The sequence below is a fragment of the Neomonachus schauinslandi genome, chromosome 8, assembly GCF_002201575.2.
Source record: "Neomonachus schauinslandi chromosome 8, ASM220157v2, whole genome shotgun sequence".
Lineage (NCBI taxonomy): Eukaryota > Metazoa > Chordata > Mammalia > Carnivora > Phocidae > Neomonachus > Neomonachus schauinslandi.
Window position 1 is genome coordinate 98,913,496 of NC_058410.1, and position 26,139 is coordinate 98,939,634.

The 26,139-nt window shown below is 41.3% G+C and overlaps 1 protein-coding gene across 1 annotated transcript in view; it reads left to right on the top strand.

Moving 5' to 3' along the window:
* Positions 1 to 26,139, top strand: part of PKHD1 (PKHD1 ciliary IPT domain containing fibrocystin/polyductin) — a 451,815-nt gene that overhangs the window by 78,925 nt on the left and 346,751 nt on the right. Inside the window, exons 33-34 of the mRNA XM_021691934.1 lie at positions 613 to 832; positions 7,514 to 7,664. Coding sequence (XP_021547609.1) covers positions 613 to 832; positions 7,514 to 7,664 — 371 coding nt within the window. The remainder of the gene's footprint in view (positions 1 to 612; positions 833 to 7,513; positions 7,665 to 26,139) is intronic.

Sequence of the window (26,139 nt, forward strand, 5' to 3'; positions counted from 1 at the left end):
GGAAATTTAGTATGTGTTTGTAGTAGCAAAACCTGGGAAATAGCCAGAAGTCCATTGGTAAGAGAATAGATAAATATACTGTAGTAATTTCACACAATGAAGTGTTGAACATCAGTGAAAATGTATTCTCAAGTTTTATGTGATAATATGGAACTTGGTAAATCTTGGCACTGTAATATTGAATGGAAAAAAGCAGGTCCAAAAATATGTCATGTATTCTATTGTATAAAATTCAAAACCAAGTAAAACTCAACAATCTCTCACTTAGGAATATGAACCCATGTGAGGACGTGATTTAAAAAATGCAAGGGGTTATTTATGAGGATGAGGAGGAAGATGATGGGCTTGACGAAGAGACAGATTCGAGAGCATCACAATTGTTTTAGACCTTATGTTAGCTTATAGAGTCATATGAGTTTTTCTTATTATGATGACTCATATTTTACAAAATTCTTCCGTATGTGTACACATCATGCATGTTTAACAAAGTAAACTGATAATTTTATTTTCCTATTGGTCAAGGGGCAACACATGAAATGCATTTATGTAACAGCGTCTTCTTTAGTTCTTTCTGTGGTTACTGCCTAACCTAATTGTGAGTGTTTCCCGCAGTGTCCTTGGCTTTCCTGTGTGGCCTGAAGCATGCGGAGGAGAGCTGTGAAGCCTCCAGCTGCACATACGTGCAGTGTGATTTGACTGTCACTGTGGGGACAGAGACACTGCCCCAATCATGGCCTTACCTCTACATTTGTGAAGAAAGTCCCCAATGCCTCTTTGCACCAGATCATTGGACAGAGTCAGCGTCCCCCTGGTTCTCAGGCCTTTTCATCAGGTAACCCTGTCTTCTCCCTCCCTGACCTTCCCCACAAATGCATGGCCAATGGACAGATGGAACCATCAAGAACTGCAGGCTGTGTGGACATGGCCCCCAGGGCCTACCACTCTTGTTAGAGGGACCATTCCGTTGTGGATTCCAGCCAGTCTGCATATCAAAGCATCTCCTGTCTTTTCAAGTGTTCGAGAGAACATCTGAAAAATCTGCCCAGTAAACAGCTCACTTTGTTCTTGCTTAGATTTTAATATTTATCTTCCGATCCAAAGCAACATCTGGTGAATGCCAATGGGGAAAAAGATTAGACATTATGAAAAACAGAAGGCTCTTTTCCCTTTTCCTTTTTCTTTTCTTTCCAAACAGATTCACAAATATGAAAAAAAGTCATAGAGAAATCTAGCAGATTGCACAATGTTTATTCAAAAGAAGGGGGGATGTGCAGGCAGAATTACTGTAGATCTAGGATTTAGGAGCCATAAGCTTATGAAGATTTTTTGAACTTAAAAAACAAACAAATCAATACCACCACTTTCCAGGTAAAACCCTCTTTTCTAAACACACTTAAGGAAAACGTGTGATCCTGTTGGTGACTCAGGACAGCCTTAATTTCCGCCAGCAGTTCTTTTCCCATGCAGTGTGAAATTTTAGTGCTGAATGTCGCCCTGCACTCTTCTTTATTTCTTATCTAGATAGAGAGGTCACACCTGGTTGTTTAATGAGGGCCTATCTTCCCATTCAAAATTAAAAATAAACAAGACTCATTACCCAGAATGAAAGAGATAACCAGCACTTTTGCTGACAGTCTGACTTTTTGATGTCCCAAAGCAGCCTGTGTTTTAGGACGAATCATCACCAGAGAGAGGTTTGTGTTTAGCCAGAGGAAGAGAGGAGCCTCCTTGGCTGGTTGCTTTCTGGAAGGTGTGAAGAACCCTGTTTAGGTCATACAGAGAATGGGGTACTGGAGGTTGTACTCAGGCAGGACTGGACTTCAGAACTCACGAATGCTGGATACCAAGAAACACATGTCAGGTCCTAGCTCAGCTGAACATGAAGACTTCCCCAAATCCCCCCCAGCAATTCTTTGAAGTTCTTCTATGTTCTTCTTCTCTACTCAAGAAGTTGCTGAGGGAACAGCCTCAGACCCTATTAAAAGTGATGCCCTTCTTATTGATATCATTTGGCAATAGGCACTGATCAACTTAAAAGTCTCCATTCCCTGTGTTCTAGTAATTTCACTTCTAGGATTTTAAGAAGGCAGTTAGAAAGATGTAATATTTTTGAAAAACTACATTTTTTGAAGTTTTAGGTATAATAACAAAAAATTTGGAATGAAGTATTTAGTATTAAAGGATGAATTTAAATACTAATATCCTAGGAAACCTTTAAAAATCATGATGTAGAATATTTAACTGAAGAGGGAAATGCTTACCATATGTTGGGAAGTAAAAAGGACAGGTCTCAAAATAGTGTATTGATTTAATCTTTTTTTTAAAAGATTATTTATTTATTTATTTATTTATTTATTTATTTATCAGAGAGAGAGCACAAGCAGGGGGAGCAACAGAGGGAGAAGGAGAGGGAGAAGCAGACTCCCCACTGAGCAAGGAGCCTGATGCGGGACTCGATCCCAGGACCCTGGGATCATGACCTGGGCTGAAGGCAGATGCTTAACCGACTGATCCACCCAGGCATCCCTGTATCGATTTAATATTAATGGTGTATATAGTACATATGTTTCTATACACATATAACAGATGATCAGAAAAAAGACTAGAAAAATGTATTCTTAAATGTTAAGTGCCTACCCTAGGTGATTGGAGTATTACTTACATTTATTCATTGAGTTTTTATGAATTTTTTCAGTGAACATATACTAATTTAATAACCAGAAAACAAACTATAATTATACAAGTAGTATTAAAAAATTATATGCCAAATGGCTTACCTTGTTTCCTCTTAAGATTATGCTTGTGAACCTGGAGAACTACTTGCCATTATCTTTGCAAGGAACTCATTTCCATTAAATGCTTTATCCTATCCACTTGCCAGCCGCTACCTCTATGGATCTGATGTTATTTGGCAAAGGTAGATATATATCTGTGGCAAAAATATGCCCAGTTCATCCATCCATCCATCTATCCATCCATCCATCCATCCATCCATCCATCCATCCATCCGTCTATCCATCCATCCATCCGTCTATCCATCCATCCATCCGTCTATTCAGAATTTATCAAGTGTCTACTATGTTGTAGGTACTGTGCCAGGAGCTGGTAACTCAGTGAGGAACAAGATGGCAAAATCCCCACCTTTAAGGGTAGAGGAGGAAGCCAGACAATAAACAAGATCACATGTTGTGATAAGGGCTATAATGTGATAGAAAATCATGGGGGACTACTATATACACTGTGCTCGGGGGAGGCTGCTCTGGAAGGTCTTTTGCTGAGCTAAGGAGAAGAAGGTGTCATTATGGATGGTCAGGCAGTAGGGGTAGCAATGCAAAGACCCCATCACATTTTATGAACTGTCAGAGGCCAGAAGGGTAGGAGTAGAGTAAGAAGGAAGGAAAGTTCTCTACTTGAGCTCCGGGAGGTATTTAAGGTCTTGGAGGCCCTAGTAAGGAGTTTAGATTCTATTCTAAGGACACACTAAGTATCTTTCCAGAGTCACACAGTCCAGCCTTGGCAGTGTCAGGACTTGAACCCAGACCCCTTGGTTGACAGTGTACTTGGCACGATGTTGTGCCTTCAGCATCAGGAATGAGAGCCTGGGCTGAAGTGTGTGGTTCAGTGAGGTTCCAGAACCACCAGAAGCAATTTCAGGCTAAGTGAGGGAGACATAAACACTGCAAATGTTTTTGATGCCTATCCTAGAGAGTGCGTGCATGATTACCTGCTTACTTTTGGATCTGATTAGACCAACTGAAAGAGCCACAGATTAGGAGTCAGGAAATTTAGGTGCTAGAAGTCTCTTTTCCACCATTTGGACCAAAAATGTTTATCACATTCTCTCAAAATAAATATTTATGTGCGTGCGTGTGTGCATGCACAACTATATTATCTACATTTGTGTATGTCTATATATACACTATTTATACTTAATTCATAGGATTATTGTGGAAGAAAACACAGAATAGTAGCTATTAGGAAACTTGTAAGTTTCATAAATGTTAGTCTATTTTGATATCTTGGTGTCTTGGCTATTTTTGATGATGGACTTTTAACGAAAAATAACCTCTAACGAGATTACCAGGGAAAAATACAAAACGAAATATGATCTAAAGCTTATAAAAAAGTCTAAGCTAACAGAAAGTGGTTTTAACTCTTTCAGAGCAAGAAGAACATGATTATGGAAGACAGTGCATTGCCACTGACAAATGAGAGGATTGTTGGGTGACTTAACCCATTTTTCTCTAGTCTTTGCAGATGAAGAGCCTAGAGAGGGCAGAGGAAGGCTCATCAACAGGGTAGAAGCTCAAGACCAGAAAAGGTTGTACAGGAAGTTGGTCACTCCTTTCCTTGAGTTCAAGTCTATATCCCAGATCATTTATATACTGAGTACAAAATACTTGCTTGTAGGATTGAGGATCATTAGTTGCTGGTAGTGAACATGAGTGGGGGCACACCACAGATAGAGGAAATGGCCAAATACTCTTTCCCTTGCCTAAAAAGGGAAAAAGGGAATTCTGGAAATTTAGACACCTAAGCTTGTGTTATCCCTGACAAAATTCTGGAATGAATTATTAATCATATGGTTTGTGAGCTTTCGGAAGTAGAAGTACAGATCTCCCTTGACTTACAACGGGGTTATGACCTGATAAACCCATTGTAAGTTGAAAATACCATAAGCTGAACATGCATTTAATATACCTAACCTACCGAACATCATAACTTAGCCTCACCTACCTTAAACATGCTCAGAACACTTACATTAGCCTACAGTTGGGCAAAATCATCTAACATGAAGCCTATTTTATAAGAAAGTGTTGAATGTCTCATGTAATTTCTTGGCTACTGTACTGAACATGGAAAACAGAATGGTTGTATGGGGATAGAATGGCTATAAGCATATCAGCTATTTATTTTCGTGATCGTGTGGCTGACTGGGAGCTGCAGCTGCCCAGCGTCATGAGAGAGGATTGTACCATATATCCCTAGTCAGGAAAAGATCCAAATTCAAAATTGGAAGTGTGGTTTCTACTAAGTGGGTATTGCTTTTACACTATCATAAAGTCAAAAAATCGTAAGTCAGATCATTGTAAGTCAAGGACTGTCTGTAGTTATCTGGGTACTGGTTCATAAGGAACATGATGGTGTGGTAAACCAATTTTATTTCCTTCCTGATATATTTATAAGTGATTTCTGGTGGAAATAGAGAGAGAGAGAGCCTCTCAAACTATTCTAACAACTCCAATCCCCACCCCCAGGAGTAAAAGGAAGGTTCTAGCTGCCAAGCCCAACGTGGCCTGCTGCCAGCACCAACTAGCTTTAAAGTCAGGTGTTTTATTTGGAAAATCCATGTGAACTTTGCCTTCTATTCAATCATGTTTCCATATTTATCTAAATAATACATTACATTTTAATTTACAAGTTAAATTGCTTTCCTTTTCTGAAACTTTGAGTACAAATGACACTTTAGGAGTGAACATTTTATTTATCCTGTGGCTCTGTCTACCCACTGGATCATGGCTCAGCTAAATGGATTTGTAGTTACAAGACAGGCTCCAGGTTCAAAACGCATTTGAGCAATGGATCTATATCAGTGAGATGACATGTAATTCCCGCATTTACATTTCAACAATAATAGCGCCAACATCAGTACCACCAAAAACTGTAACTTTATTGGGCACTTACTGTGTGCCAGATTCTTTGCAAATCACTTTGTAGGCTGCATTTCACCCCACCCCCTCAACACCTATATAAAATAGGTACCCGATGATTATAACTCCATTTTATAAATGTGGAAACCAAAGCTTAGAGAGTCATGTCTTTATAACGTCCTATAGAAGGTAGATATCTGTTCGGGGATTCAAATCTAGCTGGTCTGCTTCCTAGCCAAACCTCTGCATGCTAATGCTTCTCAGAAAATCAGTTGAACAAATACAACATGGCGAAATCCTCAGGCATTGTGGCTCTGAGACTCTGAGTTTACCACCATCTTAATTTCAGCATGGGGCTACAAAGCAAGCACAGTGTTAGATGTCATGGGAAGGAGGACTCAGGTAAAAGAAGAACCACAGCCCCAGGGGCCAGCTCAAGCTATGTGTGTTCAGTTCTGGGCCACATAGTGTTAAAATATGGACAATCTCTAGTAGGTCTAGAGCACAGTGGGTATGGAAGCCCTGACTTGGTGAATACGATGCTGGGAATATTTTACTGTGAGGAAGAGAAGACTAAGTAGGTGTGGTAGTTCTCCTTCTTGGTATTTCTAGCAAATTGCGGGAGAAACCATTTTGACATTAATTTGAGAAGAGATGCTCTAGTTCGACATGATTTATAGTTTCTCAAGCAGTGACCTTTTGTCCTTTCTGTGGCCCTTGCTGGTCTTCCCATGAGATCTGCCTTCTTCGTGCAGATGTTCAAACAGCATCTCAAAACTCGAGAGTCCTGCTCTAGGAGACAGGATCCCTGGGTTCTAATCTCGGAGCTGCTGTACTTCTGTGTTTGGCTTTATGCAAATCTCCTGATCTCTATCTCTTTATGTTACATTTTTTATGCCTCTATCTACTTTACTGGCCCAAATGAGATCATACGAATGAAGTTGTTGAAAAGTATGAGACATCATGCACTATTGTTACTAATAATCTCTGAGTTAGTTGCAACAATGCCTAAAGCCAGGATTATTGTTGAATAAATATCACACCTGTTGGGGACTATAGCCTGCAATATCCACACTTTCACCTCCTCTAGACAGCGTATTTTTAGACTTTCTGTAACGCTACACTGCTGTTTTTCATTTTAAATCCAGTCTGGCTTCTCTCCTTAAAGCAAGAGGACTTTTAAAGCGAGTGGCTGGTAGTATAACTGGCACATATATCGAATCTCCTTAGTCTGGGCTGTTAAGTAAGTTTAATTAATTTACTAAGTTAATGTTCCACTGCTAGCAACAGAATCTCATTGCCATCAGCTGGGGAGAGGGAATTGAAAGCCTAAATGAGCTCATTTTTTCACAGTTGGAATTAGGGACCAGTTAGCCAGTTGTGTGTGTTTTCCAATTTCTCCATCTGCCCTGGGGGGGATTCAGGCAATTCACTCCCCCAACACTAAGTGTGAGTAAGAACAGAAAGAGGGAAGGGGAAAAGAAAAAAAAGGAAAGAAAAAAAAAAACAACACCTCTGCCCAACATTTGCTTCCATTTTTGGAACTGGAAGTATTGTGTGCACATTGCTTGTTAAGTTGTGCTTTGGAAAAGCTTTTGCTAATGTTCCTAATAGATTCGGAAAAGAGAAAGGCCTCAGTGAAAGATATTTACCATGTGCATTTTCATTGCAGCGTGTGCAGATAAAAGGAAAACAAATAAACAATAAAAGAATGGAAACAAAATTACAGAAATTTGCAAAATTTGACAAATGGTGGCCTGTAGTTGCCACAAGCTAATGGCTTGCAATGATTAATAAGAGTAAAAATAATTGCATTTCATTAAGATTGATGACACCCCATTTAACCTCCCCTCTCGTTTCAGCCCTAAAGTGGAAAGAGATGAAGTTCTCATCTATAATAGCTCTTGTAACATCGCCATGGAAACTGAGGCAAAGATGGAGTGTGAGACGCCTAATCAGCCAATTACCGCCAAGATTACTGAGATACAGAAGAGCCGGGGCCAGAACACTCAGGTATAATCAAATCTTTTTTACAGACTGATTCAAACAGCTCAAATTAAATTTGTAATATTGTGTACATTAAAAAAACAATTTAGTCCAAATGGCAGCGATATATAATATTAAATGCTCTCAAACTTTGGGAAGCTGGTCTAATGCACAACATCTGAATTCATAGTTAACTATGGTTAATCATATATTTTCTCAAAAACAAATGAGTGCTGCCTGGGCTCTTTTAAAGCAAATTCTGAACAGATAATCTCCTCGGTGTTTTGTCCTGCTCTCCACGTGCATGTTTGAAAGGGGCTCTCTGTGGTTTATTTCTTCACGAAATAAATGGCCCTCAATTTAACTAGGCCCTTCTGGAAGGTTTCAAAAATCACTCAGCCATCCTCAGGTGGTGGGACAGTGATGTCTGCTGGTCCATCTGGCTCATCTGTTCTGTGGAGGGCATAGTGGAAGCTTTGGCTTTTGAGGGCATTACGTGAAAATCAGAACTGTAAAGCACTGCTGGGACTCTTTACCTTAATTTATACGTTTTGACATCATCTAAACCACTCTTCCCAGTGGCTCCCCGAAGAATGTGCTCTTCAAAGTCCCCCCTGAGAGATTCCACAGCCTCCCCAGGGAATTTTCAAGAATCGAAATCAGAGGCTGAGGGCTCTTTGGAAATCTATCAGATAATCTTTTACAACTCTCTGGGCTTCTCGTGATACACAGATAAAAAATAATATTTATTGAGCACCTACTCCCTTAGGTGCCTTTTTCATTATGAAAGCCATTCTTAGTTTTCCTCTTTTTGTCTCCTTTATTTGGAACAAACATTTACGGCGTGCCCATCATGTGCCACACACTACCCGAGATTCTCCAGTGAATGTTTCTTCATTCAGTCAAACCTTCCCAATACCAAACTATACTTCCTGGGTGGGTAGGCGTGGTTTTCTTTCTTTCTTTCTTTCTTTCTTTTTTTTTTTTTTGAATAATTTCAGACTAGTGTCAAAATGTATGCAATTACAAATAATATAACTTTTTTGTTCTTCCTTAACTCTTCCCTGTCTGCCTCCTGCCCACCGCCCCCGGGGCCTCCCTGACCTCACCTCCCCAGGCTCCTCACACCCCTTCACCTTCCCTTCAGGGAAGACTGCACCAGCCTGTCACTTCTGGCTTCCTTGTGTCCCCTGAATATGCCTTTTCCTTTCAGTCCATTGCCCATTTTATCATCTCCGGGACTACAGTGCTCGGATCATAGACTCCCCCCTCGCTCCCATGCCCCTTTCTTGCAGTTGGCTCTCCGTGATGTCTCAAATGTTGATCATGGGGCCGCGGGTCTGCTGAGCTGCATTGTGTATCAGTGTTGTACTGTGGAACGAGAGCTGTGGGACACCAAGCAATCTCTACGTCTTCCTGGGCCGCAGTCTCTGTCTGGGCAATGATGTGAGTTGTTGGGATGCTCATGGGAGCAATGCCAGTGAAAAGAAAGGAGAGACAGGTTGCACGGTGCTGAAGAGAGGGCTTTGGAGCTAGACTGTGGGGACTTGAACCTATCACTTGCTACCTGGCGGGCTTCAGACAAGTTATTTAACCCCTCTGTGCTTCAGTTTTCTCATCTGTAAAGTGGGGATAATAATAGTACCCACCTGATAGGATTGGTTGGATGTTGGTGTCCTGACATGTGAGCTGCTGCCTCTGCCCTTCCCGCTGAGTGGATGCCCACAGTTAGCCATCCCTAGCAGTGTTCGTCCGCTAGCAGTAGTGCTAGGAAATGGTATGGCATGATTTCTCGGGGGCGCTTGCGCTTCGACCACATTGTTTTGCTTCTTAGATTTCATTTAAATTTTCATCATCTCAAAGAATAATTTTGAATTTTTTTTCCCCAGAGGCTTAATTGCCTGTCTTCTTTAAATATTTGTGCAGCATGTATTTATTGAGTTGCAGCCATTGTCAAGGTTCTCTGCCATGCTCTGAAGGAGATTAAAAAAAAAGTAACATGGAGGGGCGCCTGGGTGGCTCAGTCGTTAAGCGTTAAGCGTCTGCCTTCGGCTCAGGTCATGATCCCAGGGTCCTGGGATGGAGCCCCGCATCGGGCTCCCTGCTTTGCGGGAAGCCTGCTTCTCTCTCTCCCACTCCCCCTGCTTGTGTTCCCTCTCTCGCTGTGTCTCTCTCTGTCAAATAAATAAATAAAATCTTAAAAAAAAAAAAAGTAACATGGAAAGAGACCCCTTTAGGGGATAATAAGGAAGAGAGACCATATAGGAAGTAGGTAAGGTTTGAAGAAGGACACATAGAGTCAATTCATCACAGCTGGAGGAGAGGTTGTACACCCTCTAGACAAGCCCCTTCATTCAAGAGCTGAGTTAACTGAGGTCCTTAAAGAGAGGTGACCTGACAAAGGTCACACACCTAGTAATTTGGCATGATAGCCTGTGTGACCATCAATCACTATGGGGGAAGTAAGCCATTCAATCTTTAGGAACCAGAAGGGCATGTCTGTCAAAATCTACTAGGCCAGTGCCAGTGTCTAGGAGACCCCAGTCCTGGGATGTCTGGTTACCCTATGGATGTTGGGATGTCTGGCTTCCCAGCTCGGATGTGGGGGTGACCTGTCATTTGTGTTGGCATACACAATTGCCTTATCTGGACATGGATCTGGGGAAAACCAGTGCTGACAGGTGCTTAACCAGGGCTAGCATTCAGGTCTCCAGCTCTAAGTACTAGGTGAGAACCTTGGAACACACGTTCCATAGAATGTTAATAAATATTTTGTGATAAAAGTGTTCCAAGGTCAAATGCATTTGTGAAAAGCTAAACAAAGTTATATATATATGTGTGTGTATGTATATATATATATATATATATATTTTTTTTTTTTTTTTTTTAACCAAAGGACATTTGAGAACATTCCACATGTAAGAACATAATGGGACTTTCCAAGAGAGAGCTTTTGTGTGGAGTATTATCCAAACTTGTTTGTTCATGGAACACTTTATTTTCAGAATTGAGGTTCATATCTGTCCTGCTGTTCTCACTTTAGGAAATGTTGCTCATGCCATGCTCTTCCCCTACCATCAAGTGTGGGATCAGAAGTGGGAAAGATTATTTCCAGATGGGGCAGCCATCTAGGTCGGCTGAAGTAGGTGGCATTTGTATCTTGCCTTCAAGAATGGGCAGGGTTTAGGCATTCGGGGTGGCGGAGAAAAGGTGTTTCTGGTGGAGGAACCACTATGGACAAGTCACTGAGGCAAGAGCCCATGGGAATAGTGAAAAGAACATGATGTGTGTGAAGGGGACTAGTGAGTTCTAGGTTTGGGAAGGTAGGATGGGCTGGGGGTGGTAGGTTAAGGGTTTGGCCCTTGAATTCATCAGGTGATGGATCATCTTCAAGGAGGCCCCGCAGGATCACAGGTGTGCTTCAGTCACATTGATTGGTTGCTGGGTGTGGGATGCCCTGGGGAATCTAGGGGAGGCAGGATAGAGATAATTGAACTAGGGAAATGATGGAGAGAATGGAGAGGACGAACACACACAGTAAACCGCACTTGGTAATTTGTGTTAGTCAAAGTGTTCAAAGATAGGGAAAATCAAATGGGGCAGGTAGAAAATGACATGCTGACTTTCCAAAATGATCTTTGCAAACTTTTGAACTCTCTCTCTCTCTCTCTCTATATATATATAGATAGATAGATATAGATATAGATAGATATATCTCTCTCCATGCTCATGACTCCCAAATTGTAATCTCCATCCCAGAGCTCTTCTGAACTTTAAATTCCCGAACCTTAAGGCCTACTGATATCTTCATTTGGATATGGAAGTGGCATCTCTCTGGAAGGGCGGAGGGGCAGGAGCACATGACTCCTGATCGCTGCTGCTCGTCCCCGCTATCCCCATCCCCCACTGTCCTGGACCGAGCTGGTGTCAGCTCTGTCTTTTCAGTTGCTCAGGCCATGGAGGTATCCTCGATCTTCTGAATTCTCTATCAAATCCATCAGGAAATTATGTTGGCTGTGCCTTTGGAGCAAGTTAGCCATCATCAGCACTATCACATTTTGCTGAGTGTTACAAGGCTCACCCAAAGGGTCCCCCTGCTTCCACCCTTGCCTCCCTTCGGTCTCTATTAATGGGGCCCTAATGATCATTTCAAAATATGTCAGATGATTTCACTCTTCTCAAAAACTTTCCAGTGACTCCCAGATTCTCTTGCAATTAAAAGTCAAGTCCTGACATTGACCTAATGGGCCATTCTCTGCACCAACCCCCTCCTCCAATTCCTCTCTGCCTTCGCCACTGATTTTTGTCACCTTTGTCTGCTCTCACCACTGATTTTTGTCACCTTTGTCTGCTCTGTTCCAAGACACTGGCTCCTTGCAGTTTCTGGACCATGCCAGGCTTGCATGGTCTTCTGTTCCTTCTGCTTGAATACTCTTCCTCCTCCTTTTTTTAAGTACCACCTTTCACTTTTAACTTTTTGCTGAGGAGTTACTTCCTCATTGAGGTCGACACTTACCATTCTATTTAAAACTGCAACCCAGGGCTGCTCACCCCATATATCATGCTTGCAATTGCCCTTACTCTGTTCTGTTTTCCCATAGTCCTTACCACCTGCCAATATACTACGCAAGTTACTAATTTATTATGTTTATTATTTAGTGTCTGGCTTTTCTTGCTTAGAATATGACCTCCAAGAAGGCAGAAATGTTTGCCTGCTCTGTTCACTGGTATATCCCAAGTAGCTAGAACAGAAACTGAATGAACTGTACTAATGAACAATATAGAAATGCAAATGAGGATAGTTAAAAGAAGCCAAATCACATGTTGCTTCTCTAATCCTATCCTCTGAAGATTATATCTGAAAGGAAACACACACAAACACATACACCAGAGGTATACACACATACATTTGCACACAAACATGTTATTGTGTTATTTGTATTATTCTTCAACTTGTATTTTTTAAAAAAATCTAATGGCACTCTAGTATATAAGCTCCTTGAATAGAAGAACTTTATCACTGCTGTTTCCAAATGCTTAGAACTATGCCTAGTACGCAGCAGATCTCATTAACAATTATGGAATGGATGAATAGATTTATAAATGAATGAATACATCATGGTCTTCTTTTCATTTTAGCTCAGGTACATTTTTCTTTTTTTCAGAAGACATTGATTACGACTACTATGTATCACTGTGATACATTGAAACAAGAGAAAGTATATTAGAACGAAAAATCTGAAAGAATGGGTGCTATAAGACAATCCGTGGGTTTGAGGGATTTCTGAAGGACAAATTGGGTTGGATGCATAGAGAAACCAGAGCTGAATAAACACAAACCAAAGTAAGTTTAGAGAGAGAACTGATAGAATACAGCTATACTCTTCTATGGAGCTCTGGGAGAAATTCCAAGCTTGAGTCAGGGCAGACATTGAGTCAGGGTAATTAACGAAAGGATTGCTTGTGGGAATTGCTGGGTTGACATGTCTTTTCTTCTTTAAAAATTTTTTTAATTAATATATAATGTATTATTTGTTTCAGGGGTACAGGTCTGTGATTCTTCAGTCTTATATAACTCACCATAACACATACCCTTCCCAATGTCCATCACCCAGCCACCCATCCCTCCCACCCACCTCCACTCCAGCAATCCTCAGTTTGTTTACTGAGATTAAGAGTCTCTTATGGTTTGTCTCCCTCTCTGGTTTCGTGGGTTGACATTTCTTCTCTCTCTCTCTCTCTCTCTCTCACTCCCTCTCTCCCTCCCTTTTCCCCTCTCCTCCCCTTTGCCCCTCCCCCCTCCCTCTTTCCCTTTGTACAGGAAAGGGTTAGATCTGTGGCTCTCAAGGTGAAGCCTTAAGAGTAGCTTGTAAAAAAAAGAGGAATTATTTGTTTGGGAGCAGGAGATAGGTTTGGTCTACTGTGGACGTTAGGACCGCTCTCAAACTCAGTTAAATCCATGCAGCTCTGAAACTCTCTGGAAGGGCAGAGGGGCAGGAGCACAGCATCTTCTCCATTTTTGCCTCCAAGGAATTCCTTTACATTCACTTGACTCATCCAGATGTTTTACCAGCAATTTCAGTTGTGATAACTGGAAGAGGTTTCTCTGAACATCTGATCTGCCATATCAGTGGAAAAAGAAGTCTGAAAACAGTGCTGTTAACATTATCTGGGAAATGATTTTAAACCTGGAATCCTATATGCAGTACTATTTGGAGTAAGAACAAAGTAAAGACATACACACTATACAAAATTCAGAAAGCTTATCACCCTTGTGCACTCTCTGAAAAATGATGTACTCTGGCAAATTGTAAAAGGAATCCAGGAACAGAGATGACATGGGATACAGGAAACAGTAATGAACCAATAGCCCCCAAAACAGCAAAAAACATAAAAATCGTTGAAAATGTGGCTGTGAAGCTTAATATAGATAAGAATGGATTTTTAACCAGAGTCGGTGATCTGTTTCATGTAGGTATAATAAAAGGAGAACAAGAAACAGAGGCATAAATCTCTTCTTTGATAAAATGAGAGGACATTTATAACACAAATACAAGTATTATATGAAGATGAAAAGTAAGAGAGGTGCAAATGATTTAGCGGGGTGGGGTGGAGGCAAGTCAAAATTAAGTTCCTGCAAAGGGAGATTTAGATAAAAAGCAAGACAGTTTGCCCCCAAAGAACCCTAAAGAAGCTTTAGATTTAGAGAAATATAAGTACCAGGAAATAGGTCTGAGGCAGGGTGCTAAAAGGTATGTGTGTGGGGGGTTATTTGAAATCCCCTATAAAGAGTGTCTAAATCCCTAGGACACTGCTCCTGACAGACCCAACCAGACATCTCTTCCCACCCCTCCCTCCAGGATGCAGAGGCAAAATTTGTGGACAAATTGGATTAGTAAGATATTAGTGAGGCACTTGATGCCAAACACAGGGAGATGGGGATGGAGGCTGGTACTGAAATCTGGCAGATGAATGAGAAGTCTGCCTGCTCGTTAGAGAGAGGTCAACCTCCTCTGATACTGCTATGTTCTTTCCTCTGCCCAGCTCAGAATCCTGGCAACCCAAGTGCTCCTCCTTCTAGAAAGGAGACAAAGATCCTTCTTTGGAGAGATTAAGTCACAGTAAAGACCCACAAATTTTGACATTAGGAAGCGTCATGAAGTCCTGCTTGCACAGATCATCCACTTAGATTTTTAGTGCCTTGCTCTTAAATGTGAATGTATGGGCTTCTGCTTTTGGCCATGAGAGAATAATGAGTTTGACTACCCTCCTGCCATACGCAACTGCAACTACGTAACTAGTCAAAATGTATCAGATAATAGTCAGCACAAGGCTGTGATCCTTGAGAGAAGGCGAACACACCAGGAGAGTGGTTTTCTGCCTGGGAGCACAACTCCAGACACAGCGCACTGGGAAACAGAACCCAAGCAGAGAGAAGAGAGAAGCAGTTTCACCAGCAGGAGCAATCCAAGATTGGAGTACAATCCAATTGTAGGGAGCTGGTATGGAAAAGGGGGTAGAAGTAGGAGGGATAGAAAAATATTGAATGAAATAATGGCCCCAAATTTTCCAACTTTGATGAAAATTACAAACCCACAAATCTAAGATTAATGAATCCAAAACAGAGGAAACATAATGAGCGAGATCCATTACTGGAATTTTCAGTAATGTTAAAATGTTAATTCTTCCAGTTAAGTTCTATGCTCTAAATTAATATTAAGAGTCAATTCAATTCCAATAACATCCCAACAGCTCCCTCCCTCCCTCCCTCCCTTCCCTCCTTCCTTCTATCCTTCCTATCTTCCTTTTTTTGGGGGGTAGAAATTTCTAGGCTGATTTAAAAATTTTATGGAAACACAATGAATAGCCAAAACTGCCTTGAAAAAGAACAAATTTTGAGGACTTAACACTGCCTGATTTCAAGTCTTACCAGAAAGCTCTGATAATTTATTGGAGATTTATGATCTCATTTGAAAGAAGGGTTCTATTGCTAAATGTATGTTTGAAAGTTCTTGCCACAACATCATGAAACCCAGGAGAGGGGAAGGATTGAAGGACGGTGCGATGAGGTGTACCAAAAATAACATGATCAGGAGATCCTTAGTAATATTTGAGGCTGTAAGATGGTATTGGCGGGGAGAAGACCCAGATTTTGGAGGGTTAGGGAGTGGCAGGTAAATGCAAGCAGGATGTAGATCACAAGCAGGAAGAGAAAAGAAGGATGCAGATGAGTATTATGGCTGGGCAGCACCTTCTTCATGCCCAGACTCACCATCACTAGTGCTAGAGATGGTTTCTTCAGTTAAAGGTGCTTGGATTAAAACTGTGATCTTCAAGTGTGTTACTCAACTCGACAAGACCAAGACTCCATAGGGTTCTCACCACATCCATTCATCTAGTGACCATAGAATAGCTCCCACACAACCCTGATGTCAAGTGGCCAAATCACCACCATCTTTTGGGAAATACTTATATTTTTAAATTTACCTGGGCTCTTCAGTGCACACTTCCCTCAGGAAGACTGTATTTTCCTTAAAATTGAAGGATTTTCCTCTTGGGAAATCTAATAGTACCGTCTCAGGAATTTATCTTTTTAAATTATTTAAATTATGTGTATTTATTAAAATATCTTTTCTCCCAACTAGACACTAAATTCTCTGAGAGTGGGATCCATATTGGATTCCTTTTTGATGGACAGATGGATGAAGGTATATATCTGTACTGGATTATTATTTAAAAAGCAAAATCACATTGCTTAATTTAATCTTTACTTTTTGTTGAAGGGGATTCTCCTAGAAGATTAGTGTAATACAGCAATGTGCCAGATTTTACATTTTAAAAATAATGTGTATAGCTAGATAGACACTAATTTGAAATGACTTTCCATTCCCTAATTGGTTGTTTTCCTCCTATTACTGAAACACAAAAATACTTTTCTGCTGTTGTTTCTTCTTCTCTCCTCTCCTTTTGATTTTCCTTCCCTACTTTTTCTTTTCTTCTCTTTTTTCTTCCCCTCTCCTCCTCTGCCCCCTGTTCTCTCCCTCCCCTTCCCTCCCCTCCTTTCCTTCTCCTCTTCTCTTCTTATTCTTCTCCTTCCTTTCAAAGCCCTTTTTATTCCTTGTTTATCATCAGATCTGTGTGCCTGTGGAGGTAGGTGCTACTGAAAGCAAGGTTGAGCTGGTTGTTAGGCCAGACACGTAAGATGTAGGAACTCAACCATCCGTCTCTGACCCGGAGGAAACTTACAGAATCCCTTGTGCCTGTAGTTTCTCTGTGAAGTGAGGCCCCTAAGGTATACCGGTTACCTGTTGTGAGGGCAGGGTGAGTTGGGAAGGCAGGTGGCTTCACATCTGAAAGGGACTTTCCCTCCTTAGGATGATTAGGCAGATAGCAGAGATAGATGGGATACATGATGAACAGGACTCCTGCGACCTGGCTTGTAGTTCTAGAGATGTCCTGTCTGATTCTGAGTATGTGGCAAGTCACTTAACTTTTCAGTTGATTAAAGTTAGTACTACCTGACTTCCAGGTTGTGGAGAGAGGAAGACAATTCATATAAAAGGGTAATAATAGGAGGAAACTAAGAACTCAAGATGATCCTGAGCTCTGAATAAAAACTGGACTTAAGGCTGAGCCTCCTACTTACTTATTGTATAACATTGGGCAAATTTTCTTGATTTCAGTCTGTTAAGTCCTACCTCATACATGTAGAGCACTTAGCGCAGTGTTTCATTCATAGGAAGCCTCCATAATGTGCTGGATATTACCACCTCTGCTTAAATACAGAGCGGGACTCTGCAGTTCAGAAAGATAGTGAGTGTGTGAGTGTTCTGCACACTGTGATGAACGGGTAAGCTGTTATCATTTATGGCATTGTTTACTGTGGTGTTGTCATAACCAGAAGTGGCTATGTAAAAGGGGACTTGCCACTTTTTTGAGCCCAAGACTTTGAAGGCTTCTTTCTCTTGCTCTTTTTTTTTTTTTTTAAAGATTTTATTTGTTTATTTGAGAGAGAGAGAATGAGAGAGAGCACATGAGAAGGGGGAGGGTCAGAGGAAGAAGCAGACTCCCTGCTGAGCAGGCAACCTGATGCGGGACTTGATGCGGGACTCGATCCTGGGTCTCCAGGATCATGACCTGAGCCGAAGGCAGTCGCTTAACCAACTGAGCCACCCAGGTGCCCCTCTCTTGCTCTTTCTTTAAGAAGAGGGAATTCAGGCAATGTTTAGCCTGAATGCAGGCTTAAATTCATCTGAACAAATTAATTTTGCCTCTCTGTTTCTCAGGGACTCTTTGTATTAAATGAGTTCATGACATCCGCCTGTTCCTTTCCCACCAAGGTATTTTAACAACAAATGAGGTTATGGTTTCAAAGACTCTATCACATTTTGGCCAAACGAAGTCCTTATTCTTAGGCATTATAATATCACTGAGTAATTATTACACTACCATACAGGAGTTTAAATCATCTTAGGTAAATTTGTTCTTAACTTTTATCTTAAAATAATAGTTTCTATTCTCATTGGAAAACAGTGAGCTTTATTAGCCCGGTGAAAATGACTCTATTAATGACAGGCAGAGGGCAGTCCCATTGGGACATGACATGATTATTTCCTTCTGAAGTGCAGCTTTGTAAATGGAAACCGTTCTGGTCTAAATAAATACTGTGCGGAATTTTCTCAGGAAACCTAATGTCGTGAAAAAATACATGGGCTCATTTTGGGTCTGATTATGGGAATGTAATGATCGGATTTCTTCTGAGCCTTTCCAAATATGAGACCTTAGCTAGACTGCAGATAGGCGTAGGTGCTAAGAAATTGCTTTGGGTGGTAGGATGGCCCCATAATAGGGTTCTTTAGATGCTATAGGGGCATTGGGACTTGGTGAATGAAGAACCAGAAATGTTCAATTTAGTCTGTTTGCTGACTCATTGGTGACCTGAGACAACTTAGTTTTCTAATCTCGTGTCTCAGTTTCCCCATCTGTGACATGGGTGGATTATATGGAAGCCCTTAGCCCTTAGTGAGAACTGTGATATATGAATATGTTACATTATCAGTATATTGAATCCTTCATCTGAGAGAAAAGCTTGCTTTTTCAGAGGTTTATTAGTTCATTTCCTGGAGACATTATAGTGAATCACCATCTTCCTGAACCCGATGAGGAAGAAAGGGGACACCCAACTATGAGTAGGCTCCCTTCCCAAGCATGAAGGGTCTCAGATAGTAGTTGAATGGATTTCAGAAATTAGATGTACATTAGGGGTGTGTGTGTGTGTGTGTGTGTGTGTGTGGTGGTGGTGGTGGTAAATGATGTGGTGGTGTTTGTGTTGGTAGAAGTAACAATATGAGTTTCATAAGTGTTTGGATATGTGGTTTCTTACTAAGCATGGTAAACATTTTTTTAATTTTGCTAAAAGCTATGAAATGTTATCAGTTTTGAGTCTCATATATATAGCATTTCTATTTGAAACAGCAAATAATCATCCCAGTCTTGAAATACAGCAGGCAACTCAGTTAATTTGGAAAACTGGGCTTTTCCACTCAGTGATGTCCTCTTGGAAATCTTGTTTGCTCAGCCATTCATGTTCTTCTTCAAGGTCCTTACTGTTACTGCCATGACTCTGAGGTCTGCTCCTTCTTTGAAGAGCCACACAGTACTACCTCTAAAATGCATGTCTTTAGGAGAGGCATGTGGAGAGCCTTGTCAGGCTAGCTGGAGTACCAGCTGGAGCCCTGAGGGTGAAGAAATTTGGGTGAAAGTGATAGGAAGGAAATCTCATTTTAGATGAGGGAGAATGTGGTTATTCAAACACTGAAAGTGTCATGGAAGCAGACTTCATCAGCTGAACATCCGGCTCCAAGAGAAAGAACTCCTGTCTCTCAGGGGCTTGCTTTAGAGGTGGAGAGAAGGGGGACCAGAGGGCGCCTGGGTGGCTCAGTTGGTTAAGCAACTGCCTTCGGCTCAGGTCATGATTCTGGAGTCCCGGGATTGAGTCCCACATCGGGCTCCCTGCTCGGCGGGGAGTCTGCTTCTCCTTCTGACCCTCCCCTTCTCATGCTCTCTGTCTCCCATTCTCTCTCTCAGATAAATAAATAAAAAATCTAAAAAAAAAGAAGGGGGACCAGAAGGAGAGAAGCAGGGGTGTTGTGTAGAATTAAGAGTACTGACCTGCTTTTTGATAAAAACTGTTATGGAGGTGGAGATCTTCTTAATGGCATTGTCATTTGTAGGAGTTGATTGATGTTAACTTGTTTTTGGGTCTATGAAATGATTGTCTCGGGCATAGGCTTTCCTGCGTAAATTTGGATTTTCTGCTTCTTTTCCTACTGGTTCATTTCAGCTTTGAGGGGATTGAACTAATGTCATTGGGCAGATCAATGGAGGGTACATATGCCGTACTCCACTTAATAGTTCATTTGGTTACTGTTGTCCTGCCATCTTCATGGATTGCTTTGGCCCCTGGTAGGGCAATTAGGATCTCTTTTGGCCCTTTGTTGGTGGCTAAAGTTTGTTGATGGCTGAAGTTTGTTGATGGCAGGCTACTGGTGGGGTATGGTGAAGGTGTATCTGACCCCAACAATTGTTCAAGTTCTCTCTCTGACTCCCCTTCTCTATGGAACCATCATAAATGCAAGTCAAGGGAAAAATAGGTGGATAAGGGAAGCTTTTCCATAAAATATACACCAGGAGATCACCTCAGCTTTACTAAAATGAGGGAAATGTGTCCTTTCTAAAGGAGGAAGGAAGGAATTGTGTAGAAGCAGCCATTTAATGAAGGAATAAGTTGCTCATAGGAGCTTATACGTTAAAAAACATCAAAAATGAAAAACAGGAAAGGCATGTCTTAATTCTGTTGATTTGCCAAAGGAACTTCTAGCCTTTCTAGGATATGATAATCACTGTACTAGTTTCTTCAGGTTATCTTTTTGATGGGAGATGCAGATATAACTCAGAAGGAATCAATGTGAAGTATTTCCTTACTTCCAATTAAGTGCTAGGAACCTCCTACGATTAATAGATATTTGAGTGATTTTCCAGAACTGTCTCTCTGTTTTAATCAAGAGAATGTATCACAGTTCTGCATTTAGTCTCCTCTGTGATAACCATCTCTAATATCCAGTTCTCAACTATTTTGAGCACAAGGAAGCTTTGCACTTTCCCACCCTTTTAAGGTCTGATGGGCCATATGAGTTGCTTAGAATGTGGGTAGAGGCATTTCATTTCTAGGGCTTGACTCTCCAGCCCTCTCTTTTCCTTTGCCATGATGACCAAATGGCTCAGAGCATGGGCTCGACAATGTGTAGAGGACAGTTGTTGTACCCTGGAGAGTTGTTAACATTCAAGTGGACTTTGTGTGAGCAAGAAATAAGCACTTATTGCATTGTGTCTGGCTGGATTTGAGACCATTTGTTACTGCATATAATTTAGCCAGCCCTAGATGGTGACTAATGACATCATCTTTCACCTTTAGCCTTGTGGCTTACCCACAGCCTTCCACACAGTGTCCTTAATTCTTCTCTCTGACCACATGGAATCATGACCTGGTTCATGTTAGTGGCAGGTGTGACAAGCTGGAATATGAGATGACAGGTATGATGGACTGACAGGATTTAGAGGGGTAAAATCAGCTTCTTTCTATATTCTTGTTTCCCACTTTCTCCCCTTTCACTGGTGGTGTGCTTCCATCCTCACTCATGGTTCCTATCAGCTGAAGATTGTGGGATTTTCTCATGCTGAGAAATGAATCACTTTCTTGGGTAGTGTTGTTGCAAACTTGGGGAGTTGGTGGGGACATATGGCTATATATATACCACATCTTTATCCATTCCTCTGTTGGTGGACATCTGGGCTCTTTCCATATTTTGGCTATTGTGGACACTGCAGCTATAAACATTGGGGTGCATCTACCCCTTTGAATCACTATGTTTGTTTCCTTTGGATAAATACCCAGTAGTGCAATTGCTGGGTCATAGGGTAGTTATATTTTTAACTCTTTGAGGAACCTCCATACTGTTTTCCAGAGTGGCTGCACCAGCTTGCACTCCCACCAATAGTGTAAGAGGGTTCCCCTTTCTCCTCATCCTCGCCAACATCTGTTGTTTACTGACTTGTTAATTTTAGCCATTCTGACTGGTGTGAGGTGGTATGTCTTTGTGGTTTTGATTTGTATTTCCCTGATGCCGAGTGATATGGAGCATTTTTTCATGTGTCTTTTAGCCATTTGTATGTTTTCTTTGGAGAAATGTCTGTTCATGTCTTCTGCCCATATCTTGATGGGATTTTTTGTTTTTTTGGGTGTTGAGTTTGATAAGTTCTTTATAGATTTTGGATGCTAGCCCTTTATCTAATATATCATCTTTGAATATCTTCTCTCATTCTGTAGGTTGCCTTTTAGTTTTGATGATTGTTTCCTTTGCTGTGCAAAAGCTTTTTATCCTGTTGAAGTCCCAATAGTTCATTTTTGCTTTTGTTTCCCTACCCTCTGAAGATGTGTCTAGCAAGAAGTTGCTGCAGCTAAGGTCACAGAGGTTGCTGCCTGTGGTTTGATGGGTTCCTGTCTCACATTTAGGTTTTTCATCCATTTTGAATTTATTTTTGTGTGTGGTGTAAGAAAGTGGTCCAGTTTCATTCTTCTGCATGTGGCTGTCCAATTTTCCCAACATCATTTGTGTAAGAGATTGTCCTTTTCCATTGGATATTCTTTCTTGCTTTGTCAAAGTTTAGTTGACCATAGAGTTGACAGTCCATTTCTGGGCTCTCCCTTCTGTTCCACTGATCTATGTGTCTGTTTTTGTGCCAGTACCATACTGTCTTGATGATTACAGCTTTGTAATACATCTTGAAGTCTGGAATTGTGATGCCTCCAGCTTTGGTTTTCTTTTTCAACATTCCTTTGGCTATTCAGGGTCTTTTCTGGTTCCATAACTCATGTTCTCTTATTTGTATCTTTAAATTTTTCTTTTTTAAGGAAATTTTTTTTTAAGGACTTCAATCACAAGGGAAGTAACACAACTCAAATGGACTTAAATGATGAAGAGACTCACAGAATGGCTCACAGAATGGGAAAGCTCAGGAATCATAGGTATGGCTTGATCCAGCAGCTCAATTCTCACTACTGGATGGCCTACTGACCAGAGGGTCAGATTCAACCTAAGCCTGCCTCTTCTGTGCCCACAAGATGGCTGCCAGCAGCTCCCAAGGCTATTTGCTCTCATCTGTCTTCACGTTGCATGGGAATGAAAGGGTCTTTTATGGGTACAGTCTCAGAAGGAGGAAGCTGCTTTCCCAGAATCCGCCAACAAATATCTCCTCACGAGTCATTGGTCCAAACTGAGTTACTTGGCCACACTGCCCTGTGCACAGGGAGATAGGCTTTGGTGGTTGTTTATGGCCACTGAGTGTCCACAGTGGACCTTAAAATAGACCTAATCCCACCCCAACACCTGGGTAAGAATATTAGAGCAGTGATGCCTGGAAGGAAAATCTTGTGATTGTTGATGAAGGGAAGCTGGAGAATGGAAATTGGGGGGATCAGCCAATGCTTGACTACAATGGCCTCACTTTTCTCTTAATGGCTCTAAACTAAGGCCTCTTCCTGTGGTCCTCCTCCCTGATCCTTTTTGATAACTTAATGCATTGCTATTGCATAGCATTTTGACAGGTGTGAAAACAAAGCACCTCTTCTGTATAAGAGAATTGGCTCTAGAGGGTATTATGCTAAGCGAAATAAGTCAGCAAGAGAAAGAAAAATATCATATGATTTTACTCATATGTGGAATGTAAGAAACAGAACAGATGAACATAGGGGAAGGGACAGAAAAATAAAATAAGACAAAATCAGAGAGGGAGACAAACCATAAGAGACTTTTAACTCTAGGAAATAGACTGAGGGTTGCTGGAGGGGAGGTGGGTGGGGGGATGGGGGAACTGGGTGATGGGCATTAAGGAGGGCACTTGATGGAATGAGCCCTGGGTGTTGTATGCAACTGATGAATTACTGAACTCTACCTCTGAAACTAATAATACACTATATGTTAATTAATTGACTTTAAATAAAATAAAAAAATACCCAGCAAGATCTACCTGTTAAAAAAACTGGCTCGGGTGCCTGGGTGGCTCAGTTGGTTAAGTGACTGCCTTCGGCTCAGGTCATGATCCTGGAGTCCCGGGATCAAGTCCCACATCGGGCTCCCTGCTCGGCAGGGAGTCTGCTTCTCCCTCTGACCCTCCTCCCTCTCATGCTCTCTGTCTCTCATTCTCTCTCTCTCAAATAAATAAATAAAATCTTTAAAAAAAAAAAACTGGCTCAATGAGAAGGAACCATAGAATTGGTAAATCTCCTTTAGAATTCAGTAGAGTGTTTGCTTTTAACAAGCAATCAAATAAACAAGCAAACAAGAAAGCATAACGAGCACATAAAACACATATACCTTCAGTAACGTGCAGGACCTCAACATCTGTTATGGTTTTTGGTGATGTGCAATCTTCCTGATTCAAAATGACGGTAGTTGTTTTTATGATGTACCAGCTCCTGAAGGTGGTGGTTCATCATTCAGTTCTCTAATAATAGAGAAAAGAGCCATCTAGGGAAAGAAATGGTCTGTTATAGTGTTTGTTTCTCATAATGGGTCCTCCCAAACACTTTACAAATACTAATGAACTAAACCTCTCAGTGTTCCTGTGCAATGAATATCTGCTTATATGGAGTGAAGTTGACAGAGCCAACTGACTAAAGCCCCTCCATGAATGAATGTCAAAGCAAGGACCCCGACTCCTGGGCTCACAGGTCCAGTGCTAGTTGCCCAAAGGCACTGCCATTCAACTTCTTTCCCTTCCCAGAGGGGAAAAGTATGCACAGCCAAGCAGAAGCACATATATTTTCTTCTGTTCCTGCCTGGCCCTGATTAATATGAGTTTGAAGGACACTACCTGATGATTTTACTCAGACATTGAATGAATGGAAGAATATGACCAGCAGGGAGGGCAAGGTACTCCTGCACCAAGAAAATGAAATCATTGGCCTTTAATCCTCTTCAAATAGCTCACTCCCAAAGTTCCAGTCAATGTATTAGTCCCTGTATGGGAGTTTTAGATGGTTACTGTGAGACATGACAGAAGACTGTGAAACTATGAAGGGCTTGGATGAAATTCTGTGTTTAACTTTGGAAGGGATGTGTTAACTCTGCAGATGAATAAGATACAACCCCTACTTTGTGCAATGTACCGTTTGATAGGAGAGATATAAGAACCCAATAACTGGACTATGAGCTAAATGTCATAAACATGATATAAAGGTATTTTGCATTTTACTGTGGAAAATCATTGAAGGTCAAGAAATCATCTGGATGGAAAAATCTTCACCTAGAAATTCCCTGGAGGGGGTGGCATTATATCCAGGCCGACATTTATGAGGATTTTATAAGGATAAGGGGAGATAAGGAGCAAAGGTGTATACTAGTGAAAAGACAACTATTACAGAGTCCCTGAAGTGGGAACACATGGTTTATATATAAGTAATTATATTCGACTGGAATGTAAGGCTTGAAAGGAAGTAATAGGGAAAGGACGGACTGGAAACAAAGATTGGGAACCATGAATGGTCTTGATGTCAAACTAAGGAGCATGGATTTCCTCCAGGAGGAACTGTGGAGCTATTTGAGGCTTTATAAATTTCATAGTTAACCACTTTGTCTCATGAAATATCCCTTAGGGATCATACCAGAGTCAGAACGCTAGTTTGGCTGAAGTGTGGCCTGACACCAGGTTAGTTCCAACACAGGTAACCGCTGTTCTCTTGGGGCTCAGATACAGGTAGATGAAGGTCAATCCTGAGACGAGGGTATAAGGAAATGAGGCGTCTTAAAGCTGCAGCCGAGAGGGTTGAGGATGGGTATTTTGAAGGAGGTACAGAGAAATGCTGAATGAGAGGAAGCATAGGGACTCTCCTTGGTGTTCTGGATTCTTGGTAAGTTACAGAGAATGCTATGGTGATCTGAGAGTCTCTGGTCTGGTTCTCCCTTCTAGGGGTGGGTAATACCTATCTGTGAAATTATAGACAAGTCCTGAGGAAAACCTCAGTTTCCTCCTCTGTAATGAGGAATGGGACTGAATCAGCATTTTCCAGTGTGAGTTCTGTGGACAATAAGCTATGAAGAATGTCCCATTGGAGAAAAAGGGTCTGTAGTCGAGTAAGTGTGAGAAATGCTGCAGACACCATTCCACTCTGGGAGTCGTGACACTCAGTGACATGTTAGAGGCGTGGGGAGTCCTGCAGAAAGGGACGCAGTTTTACTCTGCTGAACTCTCCTTCCCCAGACGTCTTTGGTCATGAGGATTTTATTTATTTATTTTTTCCATGCAACCCTATTGACTCCCTGTGGGAATTTCAAATTCGATCATTGTAAGGGAAAAATCTCGTTGTCACATTCTCTGATTGTGGGTTAACCACTGAGGGTTTCTAGGATTTTACAGATCCAAAGGATGTAATCTCTTCTACTCT